Source organism: Gorilla gorilla, chromosome 21, assembly GCF_029281585.2.
Source record: "Gorilla gorilla gorilla isolate KB3781 chromosome 21, NHGRI_mGorGor1-v2.1_pri, whole genome shotgun sequence".
Lineage (NCBI taxonomy): Eukaryota > Metazoa > Chordata > Mammalia > Primates > Hominidae > Gorilla > Gorilla gorilla.
In genome coordinates, this window is record NC_073245.2 from 74,526,705 (window position 1) to 74,550,415 (window position 23,711).

General features: G+C 52.0%; 1 protein-coding gene across 4 annotated transcripts in view; it reads left to right on the top strand.

The window, feature by feature from the left end:
* Positions 1–23,711, top strand: part of OSBPL2 (oxysterol binding protein like 2) — a 57,237-nt gene that overhangs the window by 749 nt on the left and 32,777 nt on the right. For 2 of the 4 annotated variants that reach the window (XM_004062486.4, XM_055372842.2), the window contains exons 2-3: positions 16,908–17,072; positions 20,835–20,979. In XM_004062486.4, coding sequence (XP_004062534.1) covers positions 17,036–17,072; positions 20,835–20,979 — 182 coding nt within the window. In that variant the 5' untranslated portion in view covers positions 16,908–17,035. Of the gene's footprint in view, positions 1–3,281; positions 3,391–16,907; positions 17,073–20,834; positions 20,980–23,711 lie in introns of those variants that run through there. The other 2 variants (XM_055372843.2, XM_063702430.1) reach the window with 2 other exon arrangements.

Sequence of the window (23,711 nt, forward strand, 5' to 3'; positions counted from 1 at the left end):
CGAGCCCTTGTCCGTTCCCCTGGGCTCTGTTTTTGTTTTTGATTTATAAATCTTAGCAGACTACACACGGTTGAGAACTTGCTACCTAAAACCTATCTTTGGTAATGTAATTTTAAGAGGTTCCTTCTTTCGCCAGTTATATTTTGGTACTCAGAAGAATACGTCTTTAGACTTTCCAAGTTTATAAGCCCAGACCAAGACTGTTAGGTCGTCACAGCACCTCAGCCTCCCCGCTTCATGGGAGGACCGGCGGCGAGGCAGTGGGTGTCGGGGTGTTGCAGGCTCTCCTGGGGTGAGGGTCACCTCCCAGGGGTGTTTCTATCTGAACCGTCCTCTGGGACAGGCCCTGGCCTGGCCTGGCTCCGGCAGCTTTGGGATGACTGCCCGGGACACCTGGAGAAGGGGTCCCATTCGGTTTGGTTGGACAGACGTTTCTCGAATGCCTGCTGTGGGCCTGGCTGGGTGCTGTGCGGCCTTCCCACCAGCTGGATGTGTGGCGAGGACAGCGGAGAGTTGAGGAGCCCGGAACTGGTGCAGGGGCCACATGCTGGGAAGCCACGGCCGTCCCTGCTGCCCTTCCTAACTGGTGCCCACGGCCTCTTTTCTGGCTGTCAGCCTCAACTTCTTCATCCGGACATGTAGCACTTTGCTGATAAGAGGAGCAAACGAGATCATTTTCTTGTTTTATGTTTTGAGATGGAGTCTCGCTTTGTTGCCCAGGTTGGAGTGCAGTGGTGCGATCTTGACTCACTGCCACCTCCGTCTCCCGGCTTCAAGCCATTCTCCTGCCTTAGCCTCCCATGTAGCTGGGACCACAGGCGCCGGCCACCATGCCCGCCTAATTTTTTTATTTTTAGTAGAGATGGGGTTTTACCATGTTGGCCAGGATTGTCTCGAACTCCTAACCTCAAGGGATCCGCCTGCCTCAGCCTCCCAAAGTGCTAGGATTCCAGGTGTGAGCCACTGCGCCCTGCCATGAAATCATTTTCTACCACAGTCTCTGACACCTAGTGCGCACCCCGGAATGCCAGTTGCCTTCCCCTTGTTGAGGACAGGAACTTTGTCGGTGGCACTTCCTCCCTGCCCAGCCCAGTGCCTGCCACAGTGTCGTCTTTTAGAATGTGGTAATGAGTGAGTGAGTGACTGAGTCTCCCTCATAGAATTTACCCTGTTTTCTTCATGTGTTCATCTATTAATGACAGCTCTTACCCGAGCAGACGATAATATTTAATAATGATTGTTCCAGGACTGTTACGAGCATGTCGTATTCACTTTCTTTGTGTGATCTTCACAACAGTCCACTGGGCAGGTACTGACATTATCCTTAGTTCATTCATGAGGAAGCTAAGGAACAGAGAGGTTAAGTAACTTACCTAAACCACACAGCAGTAAATTATGAAATAGGGATTTGAACCCAGGCTCCAGGGCTCACACTCTTAAACACTACCCTGTACTGCCTTTTAATATCAAGATTTTCATTTAACATTTTTGTTTAGAATATTTTACTGTGTGTCAGAATTTCGGGATTTTGCTACATATAGGACTAATAGACTTTCTTTTTTGTGAGCCTGAGTGTTTACAAAGCCATTTCATTTTTTCTGAAATAAAGTAATTTACCGTTTGACCATTCAGGATTTTGCCAGAATACCTTCCCTGCCACCCAGCTCCTTTGTTACTGGCAGATTCAGTGGTGGTCTCTGTGTGAAGAGGGAGGACTGAGGGGCATGGGTGCTGACAGGCGTGCAGTCCAGACTCTGAGGTCTCCGTTCTGAGTTCAGTTCCAGGGGACTTCACACACTGCCTTAGAGTACACACGTAGGACATTTTTCTTCCACGCCTCGAGTGCGTTGAGAGGGTCAGACTCTGCTGTGTTCCACATGTTAATGAGGGGTGCTGTTTGAATGTGAAAAAATGCCACTTGACTTTCATCCCAGTGTCTCTCCTCTGTGCTGTCCAGGAGATGCCAACAGATGGGTCTTGGGTTTTTTTTTTTTTTTGAGATGGAGTCTCGCTCTGTCGCTCAGGCCGGAGTGCAGTGGCGCGAACTCGGCTCACTGCAAACGCGAACTCGGCTCACTGCAAGCTCTGCCTCCCGGGTTCACACCATTCTCCTGCCTCAGCCTCCCAAGTAGCTGGGACTACAGGCGCCCGCCACCACGCCTGGCTAATTTTGGGTCTTGGATTTGTCATTAAAGCTTGCTCGACTTTTAAAGTTTTAGTACATTCAGCCAATTACAAAAGTGACATTTTGTATAAGGGAATTGTTGACACATGTTAGGTTCTTATGCTGTCTTCAAACAGGGAAGCTGCCGTCTCCTCAAGGTGATTTCTTTAATGTCCCCATGCAAGCCATGTCTTGTCTGGCTGTGCAGGCGCAGCTGGCGCCGTGCCTTCCTGAGTCACAGCATCTTTGCGAAGGTGGTGCGCCGGACCAGGGCTCTTGGGTCCTGGGTGGGTTCTCACTGGCTCCTGCCTTCAGTGTCTTTGCCTGTAAGACGGATTACTGTGTGGAATCTGTGAAAGTATAACATCAAGTGTCTGATACGTTGTGGGTGCCTGGGCCACCCTTGGCTCCAACACCTGCTGAAGCTGGAGCCTCTCAGCAGTGCAGCAGCACACCCTCAGGTGTCCCAGGATCTTTGTATAAGTCTGCCCCCCACTTGAATGGTCCCTTATTCAAGAGTGACTTGTTTCAAACAGAACACAGCTCTGCCAGGCAAGGGTTTTCTCGGCTTCCGTGATGAGGGGCACCTGTGTGTGTGGTGTCGGGGCCTCTGTGGGCAGTGCGGTTGGGTGTGGGCTGATTTTCTCCTAATCATTGTCATACTTCCTGTTTGGGTGTTGACATTTCGTTTAGTGTTTAGCACAGATTGTCAAGTACGAGGTTTAATTCCAATACGTAGTACATTTTCAAGTTGATTTATAACCTTATCTACACTGAAAGGAAGTCAGTATTTGAACATGACTGATTATTAAAAAGGACCGAAGTCCTGAGTTAATACGGTGGGTTCTGGTTTGATAGTTTAAATGCACTTTCCACATATGCTAGTTGATTTGTAAATCTGCTGTCATTTTTGCTTTTTCAGAGTGTTCTTGCTAGTGAATTTCAGGCATGGTGTCACGGCCTCTCAGGCTGCTGGTTTGGGCTAGGGTCCCACTGTGGAAGCGTGGCGGTGTCCTGACCCACTCCTGCAGCTCTTGATAATAAACCTCTGTTAAATAGCTCACCGCACTGTTTGTGTGAACTTTTTGGCACTTCTTTCCTTTTCCTTCCAGATTCAGAAAAGAACTTGGGATCATTCAGCAGAATGTCACAGCATCCACATTCTTTCCGCTGGAGCTTCTGCTGATGCAAATCCTGGGACCTCTGAGTTGAGCTGAGTGGTGGAAGTGAGCTTTTATAAGGGACTGGATCTGAGACTCGTGCCTGATGTTTGTGGCTGTTTCTCTTTGCTTGCCTTCTGTTTTCAGTGGAACACTTGCTTGATGTATTTTGAGAAACAAACTCTGGGATCAGTCCTGTTGAGCTAGTGGCTGGCTCCATAGTTTGGGGCCTGAAGAGGTTCCCGCACCCTCAGGGCTTGTGGCAGTCATCGGGCCTCTCTCCTGGGTGTAAGGTGTGTACTTCTCACCTGCGCACTGAGGGCCTGGGGGCTGTGGCCCCGACGCTGAGGCAAGTCAGGGGTGGAAAGGGTCTGAGGGGCTCTTGGCTGAGCAGACACTGAGCACATTTCTTTATCAAAGGGGCTGGGACTGCAGCCTTCAGGGGTGCCCAGAGAGCGCCTGTTGTGGGCTGATACGGGGAGTTCTTGGAGGAGCAGCAGGTAGGGAGGACTGTAGCGTGTAGGGAGTTGTGTGGAGTTTTGGTTCCAGAAAAGATGGAGGCAGCTGTAGAGGAAGGAGGACTATGGTGTGGAAGTGAGTGCCTGTGCTTTGTACTGAATAAACCTAAGGCTGATCCAAGGCTGATCGTGAGAAAGAGCCCCCTGTAACCTGGGACCTTGTGCCACTGTGCTCGGCCAGAGAGCGACTTCCATTATTGCCTTAAAACTAGGGTGACTGTGATTCAGTGACATTTCGGTGACTCCGATAATGACGGCAGGTGTCAGGTGCGCACAGGGCGTGGGGCTACCCTCTTACTGTGAAAGAGGACATGGGCTGGATCTGTGGTGGTGAGCTCCTGCGAGTGCCCTGGCTCTGGCTTGGCCAATCTTGATGATGTAGCAGAGCTGGGAGTCTCGCTGTAATCATCACCCGTCTTCCAAGTAAGTCTCACCTGTGGGAAATGCTGGAACACCTGAGCGGAAGCAGAGCCAGGGCAGTGCATGAGCTGGGGCCAGGGGAGGGGTCCCAGTGCAGAGGCGTCCGAGGAGCCCTAGCGCCTGCCCCGAAGCCCCTGCCCCGCAGCCCCTGCCCCGCAGCGTCTGCCCGGCAGCTCCGCCTCTGCAGTGGCTCGGCTGTCAGGGTAGAAGGCTCCTGGGTTAACATCATGGAGTTTTCACCCCTGCTTCTCGTCAGAAAAGCTGGGGGAACTTTTTAAAAAGTGTGGGTTCAAGGCCCAGCCCCAGCTTCACTGAGCCTGGGTTTCCCGGGAGGGGCCCAGGAAGAGATGTGTTTAACAAGCTCGGGAGGGTCTGGGGTGGTTCCTCAGCAGGGACTCCAAGTGCTGGAGGCCCACGGTGGGGTCAGGACCCTTTTTTAGATCAAGGACCCCTTTGAGAACTTCATGAATATGAATAATCTGGGTCATTGTTCTGGGGAAAAAAATGAACACAAATTTTTTTTTCCTGTTTTTTTAAATTTTTTAATTAAAAAAAAACATTTGTTTTTTGCAGAGGGTAGGGGGGTTAGAGATTCGTGGTTTTCCCTGACCTTGGTTTGAAGCCCTGCCTGTAGGTGCTCAGGAAGCACAGTTGGCAGCCACGTGGGCAGGTCTGATGTTAGGGTGACAGGTTTCTCAGCACAGTGGACCCCATTAGGGCTGCACAGGATGAAGATGGGCACGATGGTGAGGAGGGCCTGGAGCTGAGGCCACAGAGAAGGAGGCGGCCAGAGGGCAAGGACGCACTCCAGCAAGCCAGCCACTCCTTGGCTGGGCAGGTGACCTGGGGAAGGCTGGGAGCCCTGCAGGACAACAGCCTCTCACCTGGCTCACTCCCTTCCCTCTGCTGTCTTAATTTTCCTCCCACTCCCTCACCGCGTCCTCCGCCTGCTGTGGCCCCTGCTGGGTTGTGAGATGTGTGTCCCCTTCTCCTCTAGCTGCAGCCGCAGGCTGGGCTCCTCTCAGGGCCGTTGGTTTTGATCATCAGAGATACACAGCGGCGGCAGGTCGGGGGCTGGCCGGACTGCTGCTGCCCTTGGAGTGCTCTCCCTGCCCTCCGGCATGGCTTTCTGAGAGCAGGGTGCCTGTGAGCTGTGGGGCATGCGCCCTGTCCATTGCCTTCCCACCCAGTCTCGTGGGCCGCATTGGAACAGCTTTTTATTGTGTTGCATAAGGAGAAGGTTGATTAAAACACATGTTTTTGTACGGAAGAGCTTGCATTCATCTTGTGTGTTTGGAAATACATCGTACTGCATTACAAGGTAATGTTCCTCGAGGTGCGTGATGTATTTTTGGCAATTAATATTCCACAGGAAGCAGTTAAGTCAGCGACAAGACTTGAGGGAGTTGACTGTGGTGAGTGGGGCGTTAGGCTCCGCTTCCGGGACGTCGGGGCACACTGGCCACGAGGCCCAGTGGGAAGAATTGCCACTCCCCACAGCTGCTTCTTGGGACCAAGCCGGGCTCACCTTTGCCTGCCTCTCAAGGTCACCCTCTTGGCATGGAGAATGGTAAACAGTGGGGGTGCCGCTGTCTGCACAGTGGGAGAGGTTCACCTGCCTTTCTCAGTGTAGAAACTTCCTGCATGAATTCTGGACCGAAGCAGAGTCCTCATGTGCACCTGGCAAGTTTGCCTGGCTGGCACGCTTAGCACAGGGCCTTCCCGAGTCAGGGTTGAGCCATTTGTGTGTCCACGCTGGTGCCTTAGGATGAAGGGCTGAAATCTGTTCTTTTTTTTTTTTTTTTTTGAGACGGTGTCTTGCTCTGTCACCCAGGCTGAAGTGCAGTGGCGCGATCTCGGCTCACTGCAACCTCCGCCTCATGGGTTCAAGTGATACTTGTGCCTCAGCCTTCTGAGTAGCTGGGACTACAGGCATGCGCCACCTGTAATTTTTTTGTATTTTTAGTAGAGATGGGGTTTTGCCATGTTGCCCAGCTGGTCTTGAGCCCCTGACCTCAAGTGATCCGCCTGCCGTGGCCTCCCAAAGTGCTGGGATGACAGGCGTGAGCCACCACGCCCGGCCTGAAACCTGTTCTTCAGCTAAGGCATGTTACATTCTGTGTGGTGTTAGGGAGCTGATCTGTGATGAGCCACGCAGAGCCCCACGCTAAGAAGAACCATACAGGCCTGAAGAAGGCAGAGAGGTTGCTCAGGTTAGAAAGCGCACACCCAGAGCCGGCTGGTTCTGTGCTCAGAAGGGCTGTCTCCTGGAGCTTCTGGTGCAGTCGGACTTAACCTTATTTGGCTAAAGGACCAAGAACCAGCGTTCAATAAAGGTCGCTCCTGATTCCATCCCATTGCCACCAAAACACAGTGCATTTAAGGGCAAAGGCCTGAGCGGCCAGTTGTACGTGCCTCACTCGTGACGGGCTGCAGACAGTGACGAGGACAGACAGCCGTGCACATCTCCCTTTTTAAAAAAGGTCATTGTTGTGAATGGCATATGACTTGTTTATTTGGTTCTAAATTTATACAAAATCTGTAAAAATAACCATTAAGCTTTTACAATGACAGGAATATTAAGGCTTGATTTTTTTCCTCAACAATTGGCAGAAGGCGTGTTTCAGTGAGCACAGATGGAGCAATCCAGGGAGGTCTGGGAAGGAGGAATGGGGCCTGGCCTGGCGGCGTCCTTGACGGCCCTCCATCGTTGTGGGGTTGGTGTTTGAGAGGTAGCTGTGGCGCGGGGCCGGCTGCCATTCCCGCGTCTCCTCGCAGAGGCCTCGACCTGCGCCTGGGGCTGGCAAAGCCCCCTGCTCTCGCTGCTGCCGCCGCCTCCATCTTCCTCCACCCTCTGGTGGGGCTGGTCACAGGCAGGGCATGGTCCCATGATGGCTCAGCCCCATGGGGCCCTGGGACGCTGTGTCCAGGATGGGCGCCGCTGCCGTGGGTGGCTGTTGAAGTGAAGTCAATTCAGCTGATTAGCATTGAGCATTCAGTTCTCCCTCACGTTTCAAGTGCTTGTAGCCACCTGTGGCCCATAGGGACGACACTGGACAGATGATATTTCCAGTGCCATGGGAGAGTCTAAGCTCAGCTCTGAAGCTGTGAAATGTTGAGTCTTTGTTTTATTTAAGTTTTGTTTTTTTGCAAAAGAAACGAGATTGTGGCCTGGTGGCCAGCTGGGTGTCAGTGGGGTGAGGGCTTCTAGGCGTCCGGGTGATGCATGGGCTGAGTTTGCAAAGTGGATGTGTCAAGGCTGAAATGCTAGCTGAGAAGCATTGCCCACGCTAGGCTTGGACACGCAGGGAGGGATGAGGTGTCAGAGAGGCCCTGACTGGTCACTCCTGCCCCAGGGCTTAGAAGGGGCTGGGTGAAGAGAGCTGCGCCCCGTCCCTCAGCCCCTGCCCCTCCCCCTCAGTGCCACACGGAGGTGCAGGCATCTCACACCAGGTTCTCCCTGGGTCCGTTCATGTCACAGCAGGCTTTGTCTTGCTGTCCATGATTTCATGTTCCCATCCTCCAGCCTTGATCCGGGAGACCTTCTGTTCTTTAATTTCCACAGAGAGCTAATTCTGTCCTTAAACTTTGTGACTCTGATGCTCGTAGGTGACACTTGTTTCCCTTCCTGGTGCTCTGGCAACCTCGCAGTGTTATGGTAGCATCTTTCCAAGCATTTGAGTGGCCAGGTTAGGCCCTGCCAGGTCGCCGACTGCTCTGGGGAAGGAGAAGTCCTGCAGGGATGTGACAGTGGCTTTGGTTTGCTCCTTGGCCGGCCCCAGCCTGACCTAGTTCTGCTCTGCACTGTGGTTGGGCTCACGTGTTGGCCTTGACCTTGAGCGGATGGCAGGTGCTCTTCAGTGCACGATGCTGCACCGGGAACTTCGCTTGGCCTTGGAAGCTGGTTTGATGTGCACGTCGGCTTGAGTGAGTGCGGGGATGGCTGAGCTTGCCTCTTGGCTTAGGCACTGAAGATCTTCCTGTGGGTCCTCTGGGGTCGCTTGCTGTGTGGTTGTGCTGGATGTGGCCTCTTGTGGAGCAGAACCAGGCCTGTGGAACCCATTCCCTGTGACTGCCCTGGCACCTTGGCTTATGATTGCTGCCCCCACGCCGCAGCTGCCTCCCTGCGAAGCTCAGCGGGACCGCGGGGACTGAGGGACTGTAGCTCCCCGGCCATGCCTGACCACAGTGTGATCCCTACGGGAATGAGTTTGAAAGTCTCTGCCAGTGGCTTTGACCTGTCAGAAGGAGGCAGGAGGAGGCAGGAGGAGGAGCATTCTTTCAAGTGGAAGTAGTGTTGGATGGGGTCCTTAGGGTCGTTTCTTTCTTTCTTTCTTTTTTTTTGAGCTGGAGTGTCGCTCTGTTGCCCAGGCTGGAGTGCAGTGGTGCGATCTCAGCTCACTGCAATCTCCTCCTCAGGTTCAAGCTATTCTCCTGCCTCAGCCTCCCTAGTAGCTGGGACTACAGGCACCTGCCACCATGTTCGGCTAATTTTTGTATTTTTAGTAGAGATGGAGTTTCACCATATTGGCCAGGCTGGTCTCGAACTCCTGACCTTGTGATCCGCCCACCTCGGCCTCCCAAAGTGCTGGGATTACAGGTGTGAGCCACTACGCCCGGCCCCTTAGGGTCCTTTCTAAGACAGAACCCCATCGTTGTTAATAGTGGGAACGTTTTCCCTTTCAGCAAAATGCCACGTAAGGCTCTGTGTGCAGTTGTTTATTTGTTAGTGCTGCTTGCTGATGTATTTTTAAATTATGAAATAAAACTTATATTTTCTTTCTTTTCTTTTTTTTTTCTTTTTCTTTTTTTTTTTTTTTTTTGTGACAGGGTCTCGCTCTGTTGCCCAGGCTGGAGTGCAATGGCTAAATCTTGGCTCATTGCAACCTCTGCCTCCCAGGTTCAAGCGATTCTCCCACCTCAGCCTCCTGGGTAGCTGAGATTAAAAGTGCACGCCACCATGCCTGGCTAATTTTTGTATATTTTGGTAGAGATGGGGTTTCACCATGTTGGCCAGGCTGATCTCGAACTCCTGACTTCAGGTGATCTGTCCACCTTGGCCTCCCAAAGTGCGGAGACTGTAGGCATGAGCCATCGTGTCCAGGCAGAACTGTATGAACTTAGAATTGATATTTAGCCTCAGAAGTGATTTTAGAATCTTCTTGTGATCAGTGCACTCTCTGTGTCCAGCATGTCCAGGGTGCCCTGCCTGTTTCTGATGGACAGAGTAACGACATGTAATTGAACTTCCAGCAGGTCGCCCGTGGTGGTCAGCACCGGATCCCCAGTCTCGTTCACCAACTTCCTGAACTGTCAGATCTGCTTTATTTATTTATTTATTTTTTTTTTAAGAGGCAGGGTCTTATTCTGTTGCCCTCTCTGGAGTGCAGTGGAGCAGTCATAGCTCACTGCAGCCTCCAACTCCTGGGGTCAAGCAGTCCTTCTGCCTTAGTCTCCTAAGTAGCTAGGACTTATAGGCACGTGCCACTGTGCCCAGCTAATTTATTTTATTTTGTTTTTTTGTACAGGAAGTATCTCACTGTGTTGCTCAGGCTGGTCTTAAACTCCTGGGCTCAAGCCATCTGCCACCTTGGCTTCCCAAGGTATTGGGATTATAGATGTGAGCCACTGTGCAGGGCCCACATCTGAGAAAAACATAAAGATAGGTTTGTACGACTTGAGTCCAAGTCTTCATACCAGTGGTAGGACATTTTGAGATCCTGGTGGGATGGGGACAGCACCTTTAAGAAAGTGTGCTGGGGTCCTTTTCAAGGGACTGGTGAGTTCCCTGGGCTAGGGGAACTGAGACTCACTGGGGCCTGCAGGGATGGCGTCCTTGGGGCCAAGGAAGTGCCCCCCCCCCCCAAAAAAAAACCTCTCACTGGAGAAGGACAAAGGGCAAGAGGCCAGCAGAGATGCCCAGCACAGACTCAGGCCCCAGGGTTTTTCTCTAGAAGTAGAAAAGGGAGAAGTTGACCAGAAAGAGCCCATTAAAACAGACAGAAAACCCCAGCAAAGTTTGTTCCTGAAATACTCTCTCTGGGGATTGTTTTCTGAGTGCAAAGTGAGATCTGCGCGTGGAAGAACATATTCAGGAAATAAACTCTGCCTTCCTAATGCTTTTTCTTAAACATTTAACTTTCTGTATATTCCTCAACTTTGATACTCAATTATGAAGCCTAACTTTTGCTTTTTAAAATTATTTTTGCTTTTTAAATTTTTATTTATTTGTTAATAAAATAAACAGCCTCTGTTGCCCAGGCTGGAGTGCAGTGGCGCGATCTCAGCTCACTGCAACCTCCGCCTCCCGGGTTCAAGCAATTCTCCTGCCTCAGCCTCCCGAGTAGCTGGGATTACAGGCATGGGCCACCACGCCTGGCTAATTTTGTATTTTTCGTAGAGAAGGGGTTTCTCCATGTTGGTCAGGCTGGTCTGAACTCCCGACCTCAGGTGATCCACCCGCCTCGGCCTCCCAAAGTGCTGGGATTACAGGCCTGAACCACCGCACCTGGCCCCACCCAGGCCTCTGAGAAGTCCAGGGGTGGGCAGATGGGAGGAAGGACTGAGGACCTGGCTGGGGCAGGCGCTCCTCGACCCCATGGGGCCATCTGTGCTTCCCAGCACACCCTGGTCCTCCTGTCTTTTCTCCCTGCCCCCAAGGCTCACTCTGAGCTCAGCTCCAGGGTTGCCCCCTTAGGAACTTGCCCAAGAAGGGCCCTCCTGGGAGCACTTTCGTGACCGGCTTTATGAGGGCGGGACCACCACAGTTCCACCTCAAGGCCTGGCACCAGGTAGGCTCTCTGTGAGTGTTTGTTGAATGAATGAGTAGGATCATAGTTGTCTTGCATAGTCATCTGTACAGTTGGGTAGTTGTATGGGCTCTGGATAAGGCCTCTTCATTTTTCTGGGCCTTGGTAAGTGTAGAAGGAGACACAGGGTGTGGTGCCTGTTATGGCAGCTCCTTCAGGAGCGACCGGGAGGCTGTGTTGGAATTCACTGTCGCACATGCAGATGTGGGGGTCTGAGGGCACTGTGACCTCTGGGTGCTCCTTTGGTTGTTGACCGGAAAGGCCTCCCCAGGTGGGTCTTCGGTCTTGGTTGGACCACACGGCACAAACACACAGTAGCAGGCGACATCGGTGTCTCAGTTGTCCAGCTAAGCTTGTGTCTGACATCGTAATCCTCATTTTCAAGATTTCCCATAAGCTGTGATTGATTTACCTTTGACATTAGACTTTTGTTATAGGCAGGGGAGCATTTTAAAAAAGGCAAGCGGGCCAGGTGCAGTGGCTCACATCTGGAGTCCCAGCACCTTGGGAGGCTGATTCGGGAGGATCACTTGAGTCCAGGAGTTCAGCACTAGTCTGGGCAAAATAGAGAGACCCTGTCCCTACAAGCAGTTTTTTAAACAATTAGCCGGGTGTGATGGTGTACACCTGTGGCCCCAGCTACTCAGGAGGCGGGGGTGGAAGGGTGGCTTGGGTGCTGGAGGTCAAGGCTGCAGTGAGCTGTGATTGTGCCACTGATGTCAGCCTAGATGACAGAGCAAGACCCTGTCTCCAAAAAATAAAAATAAAAATAAAAAAACAAGCAAAAGGGAGAATAAAATGGTTTCTAATTCTAACTTGCTTTCTATTCTGGGAGGCTTTTCACATAGTGCAGAGCAATAGATTTTTTTTTTTTTTTTTTTTTTTTTTTTTTTTTTTTTTTGAGACGGAGTCTCACTCTGTCGCCCAGGCTGGAGTGCAGTGGCGCCATCTCGGCTCACCGCAAGCTCTGCCTCCTGGGTTCACGCCTCAGCCTCCCGAGTAGCTGGGACTACAGGCGCCCGCCACTGCGCCGGCCACCATGCCCGGCTAATTTTTTGTTTTTTAGTAGAGACAGGGTTTCACCGTGTTAGCCAGGATGGTCTCGATTTCCTGACCTCTTGATCCACCCGCCTTGGTCTCCCAAAGTGCTGGGATTACAGACAGGTGTGAGCCACCACGCCCGGACAATTTTTTTTTTTTAGGGTTCTCCCAAAAAGATATTAATACTATTGTGACTTTTTTTTTTTTTTTTAAGACAGATTTTTGCTCTCGTTGCCCAGGCTGGAGTGCAATAGTGCAATCTTGGCTCACTGCAACCTCCGCCTCCTGGGTTCAAGTGATTCTCCTGCCTCAGCCTCCCGAGTAGCTGGTATTACAGGCATGCGCCACCATGTCCAGCTAATTTTGTATTTTTAGTAGAGATGGGGTTTTTCCACGTTGGTCAGGCTGGTCTTGAACTCCTGACCTCAGGTGATCCGCCTGCCTCGGCCTCCCAAAGTGCTGGGATTACAGGCATGAGCCACTGTGCCTGGCCTGTCGTGACATCTTAAAAATGAGCAGGAATCCTCCTACCATCAGATACTCACTGTGTTTAGATTTCCACTGTCTTATAAATGTCTCCATGAAATCCTGTCTGCCTGTGTGTAGGCCTTGTTTGCATCCTGTTTCAAGCGTCATTTTAATTGGTATGCCTTTTTTTTGGAGACAGGGTCTTGCTCTGTTGCTCAGGCTAGAGTGCAGTGATGCAACCATGGCTCACTGCAACCTTGATGTCCCAGGCTCGAGTGATCCTTCCACTTCAGCCTCCCGTGTAGCTGGGACCATAGGTGGGCGCGCCACCACACCCGACTAATTTTTGTGTATTTTGTAGAGATGAGGTTTTGCCATGTTGCCCAGGCTGATATCCAACCCCTGGGCTCAAGTGATCCACCTGCCTCAGCCTCCCAAAGTGCTGAGTTTACAAGCGGGAACCACTGCACCTGGCCGGTATGTCTTTTTTTTAAAGATAGCTTTTTTGAGGTATAATTGGCATATGATCAATTGCACACATGTAACGTGTACGATAGGTTTTGACACGCATGTGCACCCGTGAAAACATCACCATAATCAGGATGGTGAGAAGCCTTCCCTCTCCTTCTCTCTCTCTGTCTTTGTAATTGATTTGTTGGAGAGACTGGGTTGGTCGTGCATGGGTTTTGCTGATTGCACCCCCACGTTCGCAGGTAGTCGAACATGGTGTGCCCACACCTAAGAAGTGGCTGCTCAGTCAAAGTCACGAGGTTTCCTTTCTCCTCCCGGGCACCTCCTTTTTCAATGTGGTTGATTTTCTGCAGAGGCCAGCTCTGCTGGGCGAGGTGCCAGGGGTCCGGGTGCTGCTGCTGAGTCCCCGTGGTGTGGCCTCTGGTCTCTGTACTTCCCTAGGTTTTGAGGTGTGTTAGGCTGTTCCTGGGTTGCTATAAAGAAATACCTGAGACTGGGTAATTCATAAGGAAAGGTCGTTTAATTAGGTCGCGGTTCTGCTCTATGGGAAACATGGCGCTGGCATCTGCTCAGCCTCTGGGGAGGCCTCAGGGAGCTTTTACTCGTGGCGGAAGGCGAAGCGGGCGCAGGCGCCTCACATGGCACGAGGAGGAGTGAGAGAGACGCCTTTAAAGAAGCAGATCTCATGGGCACTCATCCTTGCCCAGGACCAGGAGGACGGCACCAAGCCGTGAGGGATCCACTCCCATGGCTCAAACGCCTCCCATCAGGCCTGCATCCAGCACCGGGGATCACATCTCAGCAGGAGGTTTGGTGGTGGGGACACATCCAGACCGTGTCAGTAGATAAAGCTCGAAACTGGACAAACCTGGGCTCAGTGTTCCGGGCAAAACTGCTTCCGCAGTGGCAGTGTCATCTCTCCCCGGGAGGCACCCAAGGCCGTCTCTCGGGGTTCAGTGCCTGGATGTGTGAATTCTCCAGTGTCGTCTAATGGTGATGGTCACGCACCTGTGTGCCTTGTTCATCCATTTGCTGGGATGCTTCCATAGAGCGCAATTTCCTCACCTGTTACCTGGCGACAGTGGCACAGCAGTGTGTGTAGGGAAGGCAGGATGCTATCTCCTTGATTGCCAGTTTCAAAATAACTTGTGGGCTTACTGGCATCATCCACCATGACCAGTTAATCTCCTTTTTAGGATCTTAAGAACTCTGGACTTGAATGTATTCACCGTGTTTCAGCCTTTTCCCACGTACTGGTGCTCAGATTGTCTCCTCTTTCTTGTGGGAGCTTCCATAGGTTCATCCTGAGTCATTCGGCGAGAGCCCCTGGCGTAGCCTGTGTTGTGCCGCTACAGCAGTGCCACAGGCTGGGCAGTTTAGAATGAGCAGCAGTGTGCAGGCTCCTCGTTCTGGAGTCTGGAAGTCCAGTTCAAGGTGCTGGTGTCTGCTGAGGGCTTTCTTGCTGTCATCTCATGGCAGAAGGTGGAAGGGCAAGAGAGGAGGGAAGAGAGGGGGAGAGAGAGAGGAGAGAGGGAAAGGGAGGAAGAAGGAGGGGGAGGCAAAGGGAGGGGGAGAGAGCGCACTAAAGGGGGCCAAACTCACCCTTTTATTTATTTATTTATTTTATTTTTTTTTTGAGATGGGGTTTCACTCTTGTTGCCCAGGCTGGAGTGCAGGGGCGTGATCTTGGCTCACTGCAACCTCTGCCTCCCGGGTTCAAGCGATTCACCTGTCTCAGCCTCCCAAGTAGCTGGGATTATAGGCACTTGCCATCATGCCTGTGCTAATTTTTTTGAATTTTTTTAGTAGAGACGGGGTTTCATCATGTTGGCCAGGCTGGTCTGGAACTCTTGACCTCAGGTGATCTGCCCATCTCAGCCTCCTAAACTGTTGGGATTACAGGCGTGAGCAAACACGCCCGGCCGACTCACCCGTTTATAACAGACCCTTTTATAAAACAGCATTAAGCCATTTCTGAGGGCAGAGCCCTCACAGTCCCACCACCTCTCAAAGGCCCCACATTCTAACATTGTCACATGGCAGTCAGATCTCAGCATGTGTTTGGAGGGACGCACATTCCAACTCTACACCCCAGTCTTTCTGGGCAGGCAGCTTCCTTGCTACCATGGCAAGAGGAGCCCAGTCCTGGATTCAGCCGCGTCTCCTCAGGAAGCCCTGGCTCCTCAGTGGCTCTGAAGGGGGAAGCACATCGCTGCAGTTGTGAAGGGGACCTGAGTGAGTGACAGCAACTTCTCCCGTCTGCAAGGGCAAGCACACCCTGGCTGTGAGCAGGGCTGTCTGCGCCGGCCTTCAGGGGCTGCCACAGTCCGGCTGGGAAGGAGGGAGGAACCGGGAGACACTGGAGAGTCTCTCAGGGGACGTGGTGGCTGTCCTGTTGTCTGGAGGGAAGCTGCTGCTGCCCCGTGCGGCTGTGGCAGGATGAGCTGCTTGAGGGGTCACCCAGCACTGGGGACTGTTCTCGCCCCAGCGCCCTCACCCTCAGAACTGTGCAGAGAGCTCTGGGCTGGTTTTTGTATTTTTGACACAAGTAAGGATGCTGATTTTGGCTTCCTTCTCTTGTCGTTCATCAAACGCTGCTTTTCCTGATGGGAGACACTAATGTGCATGAGTTCTAGAATATTGAGCTAAGGTCGTTGTGAGAAAATGTAAGTTTACTTCAGTTTATCCTGGGAGTAGCTAACTTACATAGCAGCCTCAATTCTCTAGAATTGATGTTGGTTTCAGGTAGTTGTGAAATTTTAGACATAATTTTCCATTTACTTATACAGCCACTTGTTCCAGCCTCTGGTGAATGTTTGCAATGATTTTCAGCAAAACTTCCTGAGCCGTGTTTGAACCTCGGATGCTGAACACCTCATTGAAGCTCACCTGCTCTCTCTGACTGCCCCCATGACTTTTTTTTTTTTTTTGAGATGGAGTCTCGCTCTGTCGCCCAGGCTGGAGTGCAGTGGCGTGATCTTGGCTCACTGCAACCTCTGCCTTCTGGATTCAAGCAATTCTTCTGCCTCAGCCTACTGAGTAGCTGGGATTACAGGTGGCTGCCACCACGCCTGGCTGATTTTTGTATTTATAGTAGAGACAGGGTTTCACCATGTTGTCCAGGCTGGTCTATGAACCCCTGACCTCAAGTGATCCACCGGCTTCGGTCTCCCAAAATGCTGGGATTACAGGCGTGAGCCGCCACACCCTGCCCCCATGACTTTTCCCAAATTAATGTTTTATTGTTTTCTTACATAACTGTAGATAATGCTTTTAATTTTATTTTAATTTTATTTATTTTAATTATTTATTTGTTTATTTATTTCGAGACAGAGTCTCATTTTGTCACCCAGGCTGGAGTGCCGTGGCACTATCTCAGCTCACTGTGATCTCTGCCTCCCGAGTTCAAGAGATTCTCCTGCCTCACCCTCCCAAGTAGCTGGGACTATAGGCGTGCGCCACCACGCCTGTATAATTTTTGTATTTTTAGTTAGAGACAGGGTTTCACCATGTTGGCCAGGCTGGTCCCAAGCTCCTGGCTTCAAGTGATCCGCCCACCTCAGCCTCCCAAAGTGCTGGGATTACAGGCGTGAGCCACCATGCCCAGCCAATAATGCTTTTTAGAAACAGCTCTTCTTATAGGGCTGAATTATTGGTCTGTTATTGATTGATCTTACGTTATAAATGCTCCCTCTCTTTTACTTTTTGAAATTATGTTTGTGATGTGATAATTTATTTTACTAATTTGCTTACATGGAATTTAGATTGATTTTAGGATGGTGAATGGGTATTTTAAAATGTTTTTAAACCGTGAAACTTCTGGAAGCTAAGTCTGCCAAAATTTTTTCCCCTTTAGATCTTCAGCGTCTATTGGATTTTTCCAAGAGAAAGTTTGTAAAATTCCTTACACTGTAGATGTGGATGAGATACGATGATTCAGTAGAAGAGCACATGTCAGGGGCAGTGGAGGCTGGCTGCTGAAGGATGAACGGAGAGGAAGAATTCTTTGATGCCGTCACAGGTGAGTCGAAAGAGAACCAACTAGGGACGTGCTGGAAGGGTGAACGTCCCTGGATTCAGATGTTGGACCTGGCGTTTGGGGTGTAAAGGTGCTCAGTAAAGCAGTGTGTGGGTGAGCGTTCACGATCCCAAACACGGACTGTTCAGCAAAACCTAACATCCATCTCAGAGGTGGGAAAAGCCTTGACTTTGGCTGACAGGGTTTAAGTCTCCCGAAGAGTTTCCTGGGGTGCGGATATTTTCATTTGTCTCCTGAGATAGCCATCTTCTTCTCCTATTTCTGCTTCATGATGAGAACGTTCTAGATATGATGGCCCTGTCTTGCCTGGCACTGCTTGATGCATCCCATCAGACAGCAAACGCCTGGGTCCGCAGCTGCGCTCACAGCCGCAGAGTGCAGTTATTTTTTTCTTTCGCATGGTGGTTTAAAGTGGCGGCGTGCAGCCTGTGGTCTGAATGAAATCCTGTGGCCTAATTGAAAAGAATGTGTTTTGGCATCCAGTCACTCAAAAAAAGAAGAAAATGAAGACCGTGTTGCAGGGCTCATGGGCATGTGACGGGGCGGCTAGAGGAAAGGGCAGGCGGGGCTGGCAGCTTGGCCTCCCAGAGCCGCCCCTTCTCCTGGCACAGGGAAGAGCCTGAAACCCTTCGAGCTCGTGTCTTGTTGGGTCCTCATGTTCATTCTCCACTCTTCTGTGCCTCGGAGTCAGCATCTGGAATTCCGCTTGTTTTTTCTGGAAAGGACCATTGCTGGTGGGAAGGGGCATCAGGAGATTCTCCTTGATGTTCCCTTGTCCTTAGGCGTCGGGATCAGAAAGGAGCGGCTTTGGAAATGTGGCCGCAGGCCAGGAATTAGTGACGATCTTTAGAAGCACTTCTGCGGTTACTGCCGCTCAAGGATCTGTCAGGGTCTCTGTGGCCATGCCCCAAGGACACGTCGATGGCTCCGTTGGCACCTCCAGTCTGTGGCCCTGCCAGGGTGGGTGCGTCAGGAGGGTCTCTCTGGCCACACCCCAAGGACGTTGATGGCTCTGGTGGCGCCTCCGGTCCGTGGCTCTGCTGGAGCGGGCTGATTGTCCCGAGGCTGTGCTGCTCCTGTACCTGCACTGGCAGCTCAAGATGGTTGACTTACTCTTATCCAAAACCCCAGGAGAAGGGGATGCTGCGCTCCTTACCGGCTTCAAAGGCTCAGTTTCGAAGTCATTTTCCATGATTTCGTAGCTGAATTATCTGCAGCACGTTTGCCTCGGATGCACTCTCAGAGGGGGGTCCATGGAGCTTGCAACTCATCCGTGGTGGTTCTGTGTTCTCTGCTGAATCCCACACAGCGGAGGGGTTGTCAGGCTCTCACACCCTCGGGCTGCCCTCTAGTGGGATGCCACGTCTGTCACAGAGAGCGCAGCCTTGAGGCCCCCCCTCTCCTGGGAGTCTCATAGGATGTCCTTTTTGTCTGGGGTCTTGGTGTGACTGATACTTTCCCGAATACCTCTGGCCATTTTTTTTTTTTTTTTTTTGAGCCAGAGTCTTGCTTTGTCGCCCAGGCTGGAGTGCAGTGGCGTGATCTCAGCTCACTGCAACCTCCTCCTCACGGGTTCAAGCAGTTCTCCTGCCTCAGCCTCCCAAGTAGCTGGGATTACAGACGCCCACCACCACACCTGGCTAATTTTTGTACTTTTAGTAGAGACGGGGTTTCACCATATTGGCCAGGCTGGTCTGGAACTCCTGACCTCAGATGATCCACCTGCCTTGGCCTCCCAAAGTGCTGGGATTACAGGTGTCAGCCACTGCGCCTGGCCACCTCTGAGCTTTTTGAGTCAGTTTGCTGTGACTTCCCAGGGTTCCCAGCTGTGTGTGATGTGGTACTCAGATGGACTCCACTGTTCTAGGAGCCACAGGGTGTGCGGGGCTGTGGGGCGCTGCTCCTGCACGGCAAGGCCTCTCCATGTGTCCCCAAGGATGAGGTGGAAGGGACAGACATCTAGGTGACAAGAATTTTCCCCCTCAGTTCTTGGGCTTCAAAACAAATAATGGAAGGAAAAAACCACTTCATCTCTTTATGCGATGAAATGCCCGTGCTAGAGGTAGACTCTCGACTCCTTCACCGCCTATAATACTCATCTGACTTTGTAACTCTAATTTCAAAAGTATGTAAACTAAGCAGTTATTAAATGAATGACTTCATTAGGCATTTAATTTGTCTTAAGAATCAGTGCCATTGAAAGGAAAGGTTTGGAGGACATGAACAGTGTGTATGGGATTAAGGGCTATGAACGCAGAGGGGCTAATAAAAGCAGGGGTTTCCGAGGGAGCCGATAATAGGAGCTCTCAGCTTCCTCCTTTGTTCATCTGTATTTTCTGTTTTTCTACAATAAATGCATGTGGTGTCTTAGAATGTTATTAGGCCATCCGTGTAGCCTTGGCTGAGTCGGAGGCTGCGGTGGCTGCCAGGTCTTAGAATGTTATTAGGCCATCTGTGTAGTGTTGGCTGAGTCAGAGGCTGCAGTGGCTGCCCGGGATGTGCTGCTTTATTCTTCTGGGTGTGGGGCAGGTCCTGCCCCACGGAATCCCCTTAAGTAGGGAATGTTTTTAAGATAACTTCAGAGTGAGAAGTTAGAGATGTTGCTTTTGGGACAGAGAGCAAAACATGAGAGATGGCAGGCTATTTCAGAAACCGTGGGCCATTTCAGGATTCCTTTTTAACCCATCCTCTCAAAATCACGATGTCATCCACCCCAGCACTGCCTTTGTGGATGGACTCTGCTGTGTGGAGGGGCAGGACACAGCAGCTTTGCTTTGTTCTTGTGGAGCCTGTGGCAGACTCATCTGCGTGTGGGGTCCAACCGCAGTTGTCTGCCTGACCCTCCCGGGCTTGTGCCCCTCATGTGGAGCCCTCAGACCCTGGAAGCACTGGGTGGTTGCCGGCTCCTGCAGGTCCAGAGCCCCCATGGAATAAACTCATCGCGGGGCCCCAGCCCCCACTCCACCCGGCTCTGGAGCAGAACTTGGCCCTTCCAGCGACTCAGACTGACAGGAGTTGAAGGGAGACGTATGTTCCTGCTCCCTAGTTGCCCGTTGTGTCCTGGGGAAGGGCCCACCCCACCAGAGCAGCAGCCGTCCATTCTTCTCCAGGACTTTTGCTCCAGGAGTGCATGCATGGCTGGATCTCACTCACATTCTAAAGAGCTCCTTCTCCAGAGTCCCCCTTCATCCGGAGTCCACTCCGAGTCCAGTCACGTGTGTGGCATTTCCATGATTGTTCCCTAGCTGGGTACAGTTTAGTGGTGCCTTTGCGTGCCGCAGTGGTCTCCCTTGAAACACTGTCAGCAGGCATGTTTCAGACCAAGACGCAGACCTTGGTCACAAGCCCTGAGCCACAACGGGCGCGTCGCAGCCTTGGGATGGGTTTGAATCCGATAGAAGTGGCCCACCCAGAGCATGTAGGTCGCAGATTAAAATGATGAAAGGGTTCCTTCTGGAAGATGAAGCTCATGGCCTGGGACTGGACCTCAAATCACAAGCGTGGGAGGAGCCTGGGCACTGGAGCTCGCTGGGAGCGTGTTCTTAGGAGGGAAGCTCCGTGGTGCCCTCCTGTTCTCTCTGTACCGTGTCTACTTCTGGGGAACCAGAGTTAATTCTTCCAAATGTGTCCATTCACACAACTGAGCTCTGTAGTCACCTGCTTGCATAGTCAGAATTCTTGGAGGTAGGCTTTTAAAAAATCTTTCAGGTCCAGCGAAAATGACCATTTTCTTGTCTCGCACAGGCTTTGATTCTGATAACTCTTCTGGGGAATTTTCAGAGGCAAATCAGAAAGTCACAGGAATGATTGACTTAGACACCAGCAAAAATAATAGGATTGGGAAAATTGGGGAGAGGCCCTCTCAAGAGAATGGAATTCAGAAACACAGGTATGTTCTCTCACGTCTGTTGTTTCTAAAATGTGTCTGTAATCACCCCAGAAATATTCTGCAGGGTACCCCTCAGCCCTCACGAGCATTGAGCTGGAGTGGCACCCCCACAGCTGTCTGGCCTCCCTGTCCGGACAGCCTCCTGTGTCTGGCCAGCAAGGGTTCAGAGAGACTCCATGCCTCTCTTGGCTCCTGGAATCCACAGATGGCAATTTTTTTGAGCAGTGCCTTTCCCCATCTAAGAAATGCCTCTCTTCCCCTCCCTGCCCTCAGGAGTTGCTGTGAGAGGATTTGGGGTGACACAGGCTTTGACAGGGCCTGGCAAACAGTACATGGCGTTTTGATCATCAGACCCCTTGCTGATTTCCTACAGATCTGCCTGCTCTTCCATGGGCGGCCAAGTTCATCCTCTGTCTCAGCGGAGTTCTATTGCAGTGTGTTCAGCTCTGACCCCTACAGGACAAGAAGGGTTTAATTTGCTTGATGTAGCAAGACCTCATTCCCTTTCCTCCTCCACCACGTTCGTTTTCATGTAGGTAGAGTCCAGTGACAGTGGCCATCACAAGAAGTCTTCAGTCCTTGGCTGGTCGCGGTGGCTCATGCCTGTAATCCCAGCACTTTGGGAGGCTGAGACAGGTGGATCACTTGAGCCCATGAGTTGGAGACCAGCCTGGGCAACATGGCAAGACCCCACTGCTACAAAAAAATTAAAATAATTAGCTGGGCATGGTGGTGCATGCCTCTGGTCCCAGCTACTTGGGAGGCTGAGTCAGGAGGATCCCTTGAGCCCAGAAGTTCGAGGCTATGGTGAGCTACGATGGCGCCGTTGCACTCTAGTATGGGCAACAGAGCAACACCCTGGCTCAAAAAATAAAGGGAAGAAGTCTTCAGTCTTTGTTGATAGAAGCACGAGCCAGGCGCAGTGGCTCGTGCCTGTAATCCCAGTCCTTTGGAAGGCCGAGGTGGGCGGATCATGAGGTCAGGAGATCAAGACCATCCTGGCCAACATGGAGAAACCCCATCTCTACTAAAATACAAAAAATTAGCTGGGCATGGCTGTGCGCATCTGTAGTCCCGGCTACTCGGGAGGCTGAGGCAGGGGAATCACTTGAACCCGGGAGGCAGAGGTTACAGTGAGCCGAGGTCACGCCACTGCACTCCAGCCTGGGTGACAGAGCGAGACTCCATCTCCCAAAAAAAAAAAAAAGAAAAAAAGAGGCACAAAGGCAGGACAAGTGTCAGGTGGGGCAGGCAGTGGCCCTGGAGCTGGTGGCATTGCGTTGCGGGCTCCAGGCACAGCCGCTGATGTGTGTCTCAGCTCCAGGGAGCTGCTCCAGCCTGGCTTCAGGCTCTCCTTCGAGCTGTAGGCCCACACGCCTGCTTGGGGGGTCCACTCGGGCCCACATGTGCATCTCCCCTGTTGTTTGTTCGTTCTCACACCCTACAGATATGGGAGCCCCCACCCCCGCTCCTGCGTTCCCCGTTTTCTAGCCCTGACTCTGTGGTCGCTTTAAATGCTGTTAGGTCCTTCAGTTCTTCCATTTCCTCTGCGACATGCCCGTCTACCCAACCACCCTTGTTTGCAGAGTGGCCTCTGCATCCCTGCCTTTTATTCCTGTTGTTGTGCAGAGGCATTTGTGTATATGTGTATTTATTGTGTTTGAGACGGAGTCTCACTCTGTCGCCCAGGCTGGAGTTCAGTGGCGTGACCTCGGAAACCTCTGCCTCCCAGGTTCAGATGATTCTCTTGCCTCAGCCTCCCGAGTTGCTGGGATTACAGGCATGTGCCACCATGCCTGGCTAATTTTTGTATTTTTAGTAGCGACAGGGTTTCGCCATGTTGGCCAGGCTAGTCTTGACCTCCTCAAGTGATCCACCTGCCTCGGCCTCCCAAAGTATTGTGATTAAAGGCAGGAGCCACCATGCCCAGCCCAGAGGCACGTTTCAAAAGACAGATCTGGACCCCCGCACCCCGTCACCCTCTGCCTAAAACTCGGGCAGGGTAACCACATGGCCAGCCTCACACTCCTGCTCCTACAGAACTGTGAATGGCGCCCTGTTATACTAGAAGAAATGACCCAGCTCGGACAGTGCACCATGTGGTCACTCACCTCTTAGGAAGAAAGCCAGCACCCTCACCTGTGCCCTCAGGCCTGGCCCCGAGCCCTGTTGCCTCCCGTCCCAGCTGCAGGGGCCTCTTTCAGGTCCTCAGGTGTGTCAGCTCCCTCTGCTCCCTTGGCCTGGGGCCTCTTTTCTCTTCTTTCATGTCTGTAGTTCCTATGCATCCCATCTCCATGCAGGGTCGTATCGTTGGGGGATGTGACCTGACCCTCTGCAGAGCCACGTTCCCCTCCTGGTAGCACCTCCGAATCACAAAGTATTCACTGAATGCGTGCACGGACGATGGCGGAGCAGAGCTGGGTGCTGGCTTCCGGCAGCCCGGGCCTGGTACTCAGCAGATGTTCCTTTTCTTTTCCACCCTGCCTCATAGCTGCCATGTCCTTTCCCTCCTGCCCCCTGACACCAGTAGTGTGCCCTGACCCAGCTGCCCTGACGTGGCATTCCCGGGGCATAGCTCGGGAGCAGAGCAGACAAGAGCTCGCGCTTTCATCACTCCGGAGGTCAGAGTGTCGGTGCCAAGGTTCTGCTGGGTGTGAGGCAAAACGCCCCTCAAAGCAGCTTCCGTGAAATGGGAGTTCAGCAGGAGAGCCCTGAGGTGTCCCTGGAGGGCT